We start from the raw sequence: 11,097 nt of genomic DNA, 5'->3' as shown, positions 1-11,097 counted from the left end.
AGTTTTTGTCAGTGTCAGTTCAATGTTGTCATTGATTTTAGGCTTCAAACACTTAAATATTCAATTTTGACCAGTATTGCAATATTAAATTCATTAATATTGATAACAGATATGATTCTGATAAACTGTGCTTTTAATGAGGGTCCAGAATGTGACATTGCAGTGTGAGGCACCCACATACTGTATATCTTTTTTTCTTGAAGTTGACATGAAATGGAAATTTACTACCACGTTGTGACATATGTCCAAGTCTAACGGCTTGTTGAACAAGACAAAAAAAATTTGGGTGGGACTTTTTATCCTCCAGTTGTTGATTGGATTGTGAAACGTAAGTGTTGCCTGCTGGATTGGAGGCAAATCTGAATATAATTGACTGAACTGCAGCCTGGCCTTGCAAATTATGAAATTTTTTATACTTTTATTTAATTTTTATTTTATAGATGCTTAGAGAAATTGTTCAAAATTTGACCAGTAACATGCATTAAGAAAATAACAAGGCACAATTATGATTTCATGCTGACTTTAATGCCAGTTAGAGAATAAATATTTTCAGTTTAGTCTGTGAATCTTCGTACGGCTTTATCTGTGTCATTATGACTTTTCTTTATTTTGTGATATTCCTTAATTTTCTGCCACTGTCCCATTTCACTTGAGTGACTCCATTTCCTCTGGCGAATGTCTTTGATGCTCAGCACCGTGTCGTCATGCCGGCTGCTGTTGCTCTAATAAACTCGCAGATGCTCTGTTCTTTTATTTTTCTCGTTCTCATTCCCCTTTTCTGTCCTCCCCCTCCTCTCCCTGCTTGTGTGACGGTCGCTGTCGATAACAGAGGGGCTTTTCAGCCACTTGCAGAGCAGCATCTCTCAGCATCACTGCAAACCCCGACGAAGGAAGGGGAAAAAAATGTCAAGACTTTTTTTTTTTTTGAATCCTCGGCTGTGCTATTTATATAATTGGGGACTGTGCATTATTATATAAGAGAATGAGCATGTATGTCATACTTATACCTCGGGCAATGCAGTAAATGATGCTTATTCACACACGCTCCATCACACACACATACACATGAGGGTACCCTTGCACGCTTGCACTCACTTGCTCACACCCTGCTTGCATTGCTCAGCGATGCCATTTCTTTGGAGTGGGGATGCAATCCTGGAGAGACTATTTTTGCAAGCCTTGTAGTGCTTCTGTCACCTCTCCTCAGGAGGACATGGAATACAGGATGGGAAGCTGCATCGGAGTCGCACGCAGCCAGGTAACACCGCATCTCTGATACTGCAGACAGAATGGCAAAACGAAACGAGAATGATTGGGAAGACATCGCCGGTTGTTAGTGCAGGAAGAAAAAGGGGATGAGGGGGAGTATTTGTGTCAGACTGGGCTGACGTCAGGGGGATATGAAAGAAAAAGCCGTGTATTTTTGGCTGTCTCTTCTCATACTGGCCTGTAGTGGTCGGAGCTCTGGAGATGGAGAGAGTGAAAGGAGACGGGAATGGAAGGGAAAAAAGAGGGGGAGGTGCAAAGAGATGCCTGACAATATCTGTACAGTGTGAGCGGGGAAAGGAATGATAGAAATGGATAAATGGAAGGCACTAGACACTTTACATTTTAGGCAAGATTGCAACAAGTAAATGATGTCTTGTGCTGAAAATTGACATATTTTGAGAAAATTAAATAAGGAACTGATTCCCATGACAACAAGCATTATTTGTGCATTCAGTATCTATTAAGTGAATGCTTAATTATACACAACTGAACAGTAAATAAGCAATGATTGTTTATAGACAATAAATGCTGTCTTTATGATTTATTAATAACTTGTTATTCAGCCTCTCTTAAGTGATGAGATGCACTACAGTCATGTTAAACTTGTTTTAATAGGCATTTAGGTTAGTCACTTTATTTTAATACTTGTATAATAATCTTAATCTTTTAATTAATACTGTAATGATACCAGGGAGGAGAAAGGGTGTGTTGTGTGACTGCCAGCAATTAAAAAATGATTTATTACAGTGACCAGTAAATACTTTAATTCATGTTTTCTTTATGCTTTTAAAAGGTCAGGGTATGGCTTTGTAATTTATGTATCAAAAGGTGAGAATGATTATTTAGTGAATAAGTGAAATGGAGTGTACGTTGTTATGTTTAAGAGTGTAAACGGGTGAGGTTAACAGGTTGCAGATAATGGATAATACATAAATAATGCATTTATGCATGCATTGTATGGTTTTCCAATGGGAAACAGCTGTGTGGTTGAATTTAAGTTTGAACTCAAAGGAAAGATCACAATCTAGGGAGTTTAGCAAGAACGACTGGAAATAGTCATTGAATGGAAGGTCTTGGAGAATGGCGGAAAGAGCTGAAAACACTGGTTTGGTAAGTTATATTCCTGTACCCTATTAACATTTTTCACTAATTTACTGTACATGGCAAAAATGTGCTTTATTAAATTATATTAGTTATTTAACATCACTGGACCAATTTGACACTATACTTTTGGTTACACAAATAAAAAGGCTAGTTACACCACAAACATGTGGGAATCCAGAAGTGCGAACGCTTTCACCAAAAGTAAAAACACCTTCAGTGTGAACAGCATTATGTTAACACTTAGTGTGAATGTAGCTTTTCTCAATGACAAGTTTTCAGTTGTTGATGCCATTGTATAAATTCTCTATTCACAATCAACTATGATTAATGTATTCTGTGAGCAAAATATCTGCTAATATGAAGGTTGCTGAGGAAGCAAGATAGCAATTTGAGGTGACCTGCTCTATGTAAAATTACATGTCTTTTATTAGGCTACTGATATCACCGGACTCTTCCAGTCTTTTAATTAATTTATCTGAAATGACTGTGTGCACCTTTAAGAAAGAGATGGAGGATACAGCTCAGAGAAAAGTGCTGTGTAATTGCTTTGGGGCCCTGTTGACAGGCTAAAAGGGTTATGGGAAGGGTAAAATCCTTTCTGCTTAGTTTATTGCATTGTGTTTGTTTACAAGTGTTACCAAGGGCCATGTACCGTCCAGCTGACTCTGTCATCTCAACCCCGTCAGAAACAGTGCACCCCCCCCACGGTCTCTCTGTCAACCCACTGCTTACCCCCCTCTTGCCTGCTCATACTCTGTGCAGATATAGCAACCCGATGTGCCAGTTGTCTCAAGTTTGTTTACTGTGTTATAGCTGCAGTGAACACAACCTAAAGCTCTACATTAACTCTGTGACAGTGTGCATAAATGCTTCTGCCTCTGTGAGCTGGGTGAGTGAATTTGACTTGACTGTGCTGTTATTACTTTTGAATTTAACACAATGACCATAACTAGTTCAAATGAGGTGATTTACTGAACTGACATAAATCTTTAGTATCACTTTAGATTTCATTTCGTTCACTTTAGGTTTTGGTGCATTTTTACACTTAGACTTCATAGATCAGTGATATAGGGAAAAAACTAAAGAAATGCCCTCATAAATATATTTCTTTTGTTTTAAGGTTGTATTATGCAACATTGTGGCACATCAAATTTGGTCATACTTTATGTTCATGTTGTATTGCAAAACACTTTTGCTGCTGTTTAAGTGGGATAAGGGTAAGGCAGGCACAGGTTTATTGGTAAAGTTATCTGGTAAGGAAAGGGTCAGTGTAATTATAGATGTAATTACAGTTGTAATAAAATGCAGGTAATTTTTTAATTTAAAAAATATAAGTACAATGTAAAAACATGCATGCACACAATAAGTGCCTTGTAGCAAATTATTAAAGGGTTAGTTCACCCAAAAATGTAAATTCTGTCAGTAATTATACTCACCCTCATGTTGTTCCAACCCCGTAAGACTTTCGTTCATCTTCAGGAAAACAAATTAAGATATTTTTGATTAAATCTGAGAGCTGTCTCACTCCTTAGGCTGCTTGGTAATTGCATCTACCGGCCCAGAAAAGTTAGTAAAGACATCGTTAAAATAGTCCAAGTGACTACACTGGCTCAACCTTAAGTTTATCAAGCGACGAGAATATGTTTTGTGCGAAAAAAAAACAAAAAAAAAACAAAAAACGAACGACTTTATTCAACTATTCATTTTCTTCTGTGTGGGCCTCTGATGTGAGTTCATGAGAGCGCCACGACGCATGCGCGAGATCTGAAAAGAATTACGAAATCTAGAAGTCTGTATTTGTTTCGGTTTATATTGGATGACACAAACATAATCTGGGATGGAATTACCCTCCATTTACTCAAATAGCTCAGAACACTGCCGTCATTTTTCTTCTCTCTTGTTTATCTTATTGATTGGTTGTTTCTTAAAGCCGGGCCAAATCTAAACTTGACTCTTCAGACATTATTTGCATTGAAATCATTGTATATGCCTATGTATTACATAGTACAGTTTGTTTGGAAGGGAAACTTACTCATGGCTGGATGGGAAGACTTAAATAACGAGTGACAGACAGGAACAGCATCTATTTATAACAAGTTTCGTATTCAGGTTTCCAGGATTTTGAGCAGGCACTGATCACCCAGCAGAGCCGCATGGACACACAAACACAGTCTTTATCAACTCTTCGAGATGATCTGGATAGTTTTGTGTTTTGAAGGTGCTACACAAAAAGTATTTGTTATTGTATTTTACATTACATTTTAAAGCTAAATCTCCAATAGTTATATAATTCTATCGACTTCCTTCCAAACACTTCCACTCTACACCTGTATTGGCGATCATAGACCTTCAGTTAGGGTATAGACACCATTATTTAATTTGACATAACCGAAAATGGGTTTGGTAAGGGATAGAAGTACAGTCTTAAGGTCTCAAACCATGTCTAATTTCCAAGATTTGTAGAGGAATGACTCTCAGCAGGGGGAGACAGAGGGCAGCTTCTTTTGACTAGTTGATTTTGGCAGTAATCTCCAAGCCCTCTCATTCACACGCATCTACTAGCACAATCTGTCAAATGATGAGCTTACTGCGCCAGATTAACCCACTAACACAGCCAATGGGTCAAAAACAGAGTCCTGCTCAGAGCTAAAACTGTGCCACTGTGCAACATGTTGCTTAAGTTCTCTTGTGTCCATATGAAAGAACTACCTGACCTTGTTTAATATCTAGGACTAGTATTTCTGAATTTAACATTCTGCCTTCAATCTTCAGTGAATGCTCATAGAGATTAATACACAGCACTAGGGATATGGTGTTTTACAGAAGGTTTAGATAGATGGGATCCCGTCTGAGTTTAGAGCATGTTGTAGTTGTGGTTGTTTGAGGGGGCGACAGCTTGACTGATGAGCCCTGGAGCTTTCTGCTGAGTGCTGGCCGAGGGTCAACAGTGTGTGTGAAATGCTCCAGGAAGCTGATTTATGTTTATAATGAGCTTGTGGTTTTTCACAAAAGAGATTCTGGCCAGAGCTCTGTTAGATCCATCTAGAAGAGCTTTTTTATGGGCTAAAAGACGCACTCCTCCACTCACTCTCACTAACCTTCACACAGTGAGAAACTTCTCAAGCCAGATGTGCAATGGGCCTGAAAATATCACTCGCTTAATGTGGCACGGTGAAAAACGGACAGTTTGAAATTATTTATGGATATTAATCGAACATACCATTTTTTTTGATAATGAACTTTAGATCAAGGATGCTATTAAAATGTCATTCTCATAATTGCAAGTTGGCAGACAAGTAAGGATCATACACACATTTTTTATTGAATGGACTTGATGGTCAAAAAAAAGTGCGTTCAAATTATTGTGAATATATAATGTAAATTTTTCTTATATTTCACTAGGAAAATTGTTGTGATTATATATGTACACTACAATTCCAATGTTTGGGGTCAGTGCGATTTTTGAGAGAAGTCTCTCATGCTCACCAAGCCTGCATTTATTTGATCAAAAATACAGTAAAAACTGTGATATTGGGAAATACTGTTACAATTTAAAAGAACTGTAAAGTGGAATGTTCAGTAGCCATTACTCAGGACTTTTAATATTTTTGTGGATACCATGACAAATTTCCCTAGGATTTTTTGATGAATAGAACGTTTGTTTGTTTTTAAACCGCATTAATTTGAAATATAAATCTTTACTTTCACTTTTTAACAATTGAATGCATCCTTGCTGAATTAAAGTACTGGATTTTACTGATGCCAAACTTTTGAACAGTAGTGTGTATTCGACAAATAACATTATTGCCCACCCAGCATAATCACATTTAAAAATGTTCTCTTTTATCCCACAGTCTATTGATTTAAAATGATAATTATTTATAATATGACACTATGGCACCAGCAACAAGAACTTTACTGTGAACCAGCCCCAGTGCAGTTTGAGTGATAAATATGGTACGAATGTGTATACTTCTCTGTTGGCTATACTGTCCCTCTTTTTTGAGAGTCAGATTGTCACAGTTTCTTCTGGGTTTCTGTTTTCGGATTATTTGGTTTCAATCTGGTTTATCTTTTCTGTGTTCTGGATTTTCACATTTGAAGATTCAAAACATGCACTTGAAATCTGAACTTCTGTGAAGAGTTTGGATTTTCTAACAGGTTGTTTGATTCATTCAGGCCTTTACGTAATAGTTATTGTACAAATTATTGTATAAATGTTGCCTGAAAGCCATGACTATATTAATATTCTTAAGTTTTTCTACTGGACAGCATCTCTGCACTTTGTTCTGCTTTCATCAGAGCCTCTTAATCTCAACACATGACACATACTTGCACACATATTTCACTCCCTGATCGCTCAAAGCTCAGTGTTTCACTGGATGTCTGATGAGGAAATAGTGTTTGTAATTCCTTGACAGTGTCTGCTTTCTTCACATTGGTCTCGGTCTGATGTGAAGGGGTCCCCTGCCAACCCCACTCAACAAGATGGGCAATGAGAACAGCACTTCAGAGCTTCCGGTAAGAGGGTTTCTGTTTGGGACATACCTGGCTCAGCACCGCAGTGTTATTCGTCTCTTCTGAAATGCTTCCCAGGCTTGAACTACAACGCTTGTGTGCCTTGAATGAAACTACACTTGTTTAGAGCTGTTATGACTTTTTTGGTGACATCTGTTTGCATTCCCACACAACTGACATACTGCCTGTGACAAGCTGTGCTAGAGATAACAGCACATATATAGACAGAGAGAGTGCTGTGGTAAAAATAATGCGCTGCTGTTTTCATTGTGTTGTCAAACATTCTGACTGCATTTAGTTTTGAAAGAGTGCAGATGGTGAAGGCTACTCATTCTGTGTGGGATTTTCCCCCCAGTATTAACCACTATGCTGTCTCCATCACTAAAAGTATAGACGCTACTAGCCTATATTAACTACATAATTAAAATCTTTCGCACATATCTTTTGCTGCTGATGTATTAACTCTTTCCCCGCCGCCATTGACAGAAATTTCCGGCTTTCCGTGTTTTCACTGATTCTCTGGGCTAATTCTGAAAGAGAATCTCCTGATCAAAACACAGGTGACATAAACAAGCGATAGCATGTAAAATAACGCGACCAACAACATTAAACAGCATCAAAACTTTTTAATAATGTTACTGAATGAAATGTCGACCCAGGACTAATAGGCGTTGGGGGTGTTGATGGACTCCATCTACTCCATCGATGTTTGATCATCGTTCTGAATCCGACCTGGATGTAGCCTAGTGTAGTCTTTGACAAACACATGATTTTCTCATTTTTTTCTCACAATGTTGCTTTTTTTTAAATAAAACTTCACACATTTAAGTGTTGATAAAAAGGAAATAAAGCTAAAAAAAAAAATAAAAAAAAAATTTAAAGGAGAAAATTGCTGGCGGTGGCTGGCACTTTTTCAAAAACGCTGGTGGGAAAAGAGTTCAAATTAATTTATGAATTCGGACATGTGGTTTGATCTTCAATGGACCCTGAAAGGAATATTTGGGCGATGTTATGCTTCATTGAAAGGCTACTCAACTTGGAATTCAGGGTTTATCTTAATAGGATCAACCTATTTGGCTCTGTGCTTTTTCATGGATGACTACAACCAGTTTGGTAGGTTTCCAGAACGAACGTTAATTAGGCTACTCTCGGTAAACTTCCAACAACAACAGCACCGTAGACTGCCTGAGGTATATGGTGACTCAAATCTGCCATGCATTTCTCTCAAGACTGTTCCTATATCTCCAGAACTTGCATCCATCTCTCCTTTTGCATTACACCTATTTGTCTCTGCCACAGGAGGGCGCTCCAGACAACGTGGTGCTATTTCCTCCAGAAGAAACACAGTCTGCCATGGTAATTGAGGTGCTGGTGGGGTTCAGAGTGTGTGTGTGGAGTTGAACTGGAAGTGTGCATGGTATTTCTACGTTAACTTTGGTTCATAAACATGAACCAAAGTTAAAATATTTGGGAAAATATGGGAAATATTTAGTGAGAACATATAGGAGCAGTTAACGTGGATTTAGTTTAATATTTTGCTTAAATGTCTCTCAGCATAGCCAAGCTGGTTTTCAGCTTGTTTAGTTGGATGGCCAACTTGTCTCCCATAGATGACCAGCTGAATAGCCCTAAAACAATTCTAAAACCAGACAAACCTTGGATGTCAGCAAACCTGCTCAGGCTGTTGTAATTTTTTTTTTTTCCCTAGCAGAGAAATGAGCTTTGCTTTGCAAAAAATGACTTTATCATTAGTTTTTAATTAGTCTCTTTTCACTTGTTAAGAATCTAAAAAATGTTTTTTAAACATCTTTAAAAAATAAAAAAGTTTTACTACGAAATACACTTGTAAACTATCTGTCACTTTTACTATCACTTTTTGCAGTGTAAAATGCCACTAAAAAAAGAAGCCACTAAAGAAGCAGGGTTAAAATATTAATTTTTCTAGTTATGCCAAGCTCTAAAATATTTTATCAGGTAGCCTAAATTGTGAGTAAAGAATACTACTACAAAAAAAAATAAAAAATAATATGCAGTAACTCATGAACAACTGGAAAGGTCTGGGGCCTTTGAATGTTGTTGTTGTCAAAGGGGGACCTTGCAGTCAAAAAGGTTGAGAACCACTGCAGAGTGTTTAGAATTCGGCATTATAATGGGGACCCTAGTAATTGAGTGTCTATAGGGAGTGCCTATTTATTATTATCATTCAACAAGTCTGTATTCTGTTTAAAATCATAGAGTTTAAGTGTAAATATATGTTTCTAGTTCACAAAAGCCTCAAAAGTTAGTCTATATCATGTTCCCCCCATGCTAGCTACTTTGAGACTGATCTTTGGCTCATTTCCCAGTGTACACCTGCAGCGTGTGCATCAGAGTGCAGTCCTCACTCAGTCCCCCAGCAGGAAGTGACAGAACAGCAGCAGAGCACACATCAGAAGCAGGACAGAGAGAGAGAGAGAGAGAGAGAGAGAGAGAGAGAGAGGGAGAGAGAGAGGGAGGGATCAGAGGGCAGAAGCGTCATGCTGAACGAGTTACCCGGAGAAGGGGGAGGGATCACTACTCAAGTTGCTCTGTGAGTGTCCTAGACTAGTCTGAGATTTCCTAGTACTGCATCTCATGAGGAACAGTCTGTCTCACAGTTTCAGGGACTAGCAGAGTTCTCTTCTGAAGGGCATGGATCTGTAGCAAGAGAGGTGAAGAAGGGAGCTGAGTCAGGAGTCTGTGGATGAGACAGGAACATAGGCAGCATGTGTTGCAGCATGTTTATGTCTTTACCCGGCTGAACCAAAACACGCACGCACGCACGCACACACACACACGTCTCTGCTCGCGCCCCCGGGGACCGCACCATTCTCGTGCAAGTGTGTGTTCCTCCTTACCTAGAGAAGGTGAGTTTGGCAGTTATTTAGTGTCTGCTTTAGTGGCGTTTTACACTGAACCTATATTCTCAAGCATTTCTATAATCTGTCAAATCCTTAAAACAAGATAATTTTACAATGTTGCAGTGAGTGCTGCATGAGATGTCAGGACTTGTTTTCAGAGAATGTATTTTTTCTAATACAAGTGTATTTCGTAGTAAAACGTTATTATTATTTTTTTTAAAGGTGTTAACATATTTAAAAAGTGAAGAAAAAAAACTAATTTAAAGCTCATTATTACATTTTTTTTGCAGTGTAGGCCTAATAGTTGTATTGCTTCTGTATTGATATGGATTGTTACATGTGTTAGCTGAGTACAGTAATGTGTGCTTCCTGAAGAGGGATAATATTTTATATACTAATTCAAAACTGGACTGCATTTCATATAATTTATGGGTAGTGTGTGTGTGTATCCCACAACTATGTAGAGGTCAGGCTGTTGTGTTGGGCTTATATGATTGCCATGACAACCAGTAGCCCTGCACAGCCAGGACGCATGGTAGTTAACAGCAGGGATTTACTGTAGTGGAGGACAATGTGGGCTGTTAAAGAGGCAGGGCAAAAGAGACCATATGGGGTCCACTTTTCAGGACCACTCATGCTGTAGGTCAAAGGACAATGATAGACTGGCTCTTTTTTTAAAGGTTGCCTATTTCATATCTGGGGAAGAGATGCCCACATACAGCTTTAACATTGTAAGCACACAGACAAATGTAACTCATCGAGAGTGACTTATTTTAGTTACTGTGTGCTCAGTTGAGGTTTTTTATGGTTAGATACAAGTTAACAGTGTATACAGGAAACAGGAAGCTGTGGAACTTGAAACCAACCATGAGAAACAAGATCATAAACAGATTAAGTGCTGTATTATTATTAGTCAGGTGGAGGTGTGAATAAATGTAGCTTTATGCAGCATGAACAAAACCTCAATGATTCAATGAAATAAAGTCATTATTTTATAGTATTATGTATTTGGCTCATGATTTAACTTGTTATATAAAGTATTATTGCTCAACAAAATGAGTTTTAGGATTTTGTTATTTACAATTTCTGTGAACTTTTCAGTTTAACTTTTCACTCAAATTGTTGATAATGTAATTTATTACAATAAATAAATCAATCAAAATAAAATAAACAGTGAAGTATTTTTACTATTAGTGGTCCCAGACTTCTGTTTCCCAATTGCATAAATAAAAATGTAGCTTGATTTGTTAATTAAAAATTACATCATAATGCCTTGTTTTGTTGTCTGAGGGAGTGTAAACAGATTGATGACAGGGATTTTGGAATA

General features: G+C 37.8%; 1 protein-coding gene and 1 long non-coding RNA gene across 12 annotated transcripts in view; one reads left to right on the top strand and one right to left on the bottom strand.

Moving 5' to 3' along the window:
• tacc2 (transforming, acidic coiled-coil containing protein 2) overlaps window positions 1-11,097 on the top strand; it is a 64,963-nt gene that overhangs the window by 708 nt on the left and 53,158 nt on the right. For 6 of the 11 annotated variants that reach the window (XM_081350165.1, XM_081350164.1, XM_081350157.1 and 3 more), the window contains exons 1-3: window positions 3,135-3,262; window positions 6,795-6,894; window positions 8,191-8,247. In XM_081350165.1, coding sequence (XP_081206291.1) covers window positions 6,862-6,894; window positions 8,191-8,247 — 90 coding nt within the window. In that variant the 5' untranslated portion in view covers window positions 3,135-3,262; window positions 6,795-6,861. Of the gene's footprint in view, window positions 1-3,134; window positions 3,263-6,794; window positions 6,895-8,190; window positions 8,248-9,443; window positions 9,777-11,097 lie in introns of those variants that run through there. The other 5 variants (XM_081350160.1, XM_081350159.1, XM_081350161.1 and 2 more) reach the window with 5 other exon arrangements.
• Window positions 508-4,119, bottom strand: LOC308681361. The gene is made up of 3 exons (XR_014029021.1): window positions 3,810-4,119; window positions 1,096-1,278; window positions 508-872 (listed from the first exon to the last, which is right to left on the bottom strand). It is a non-coding gene; the product is annotated as an uncharacterized lncRNA (long non-coding RNA).

The sequence above is a fragment of the Scardinius erythrophthalmus genome (assembly GCF_964197995.2).
Source record: "Scardinius erythrophthalmus genome assembly, chromosome: 21".
NCBI classification, from domain to species: Eukaryota; Metazoa; Chordata; class Actinopteri; order Cypriniformes; family Leuciscidae; genus Scardinius; species Scardinius erythrophthalmus.
Note: the sequence above shows the minus strand (reverse complement) of the source record. Positions and strands in the feature narration are given on the sequence as shown.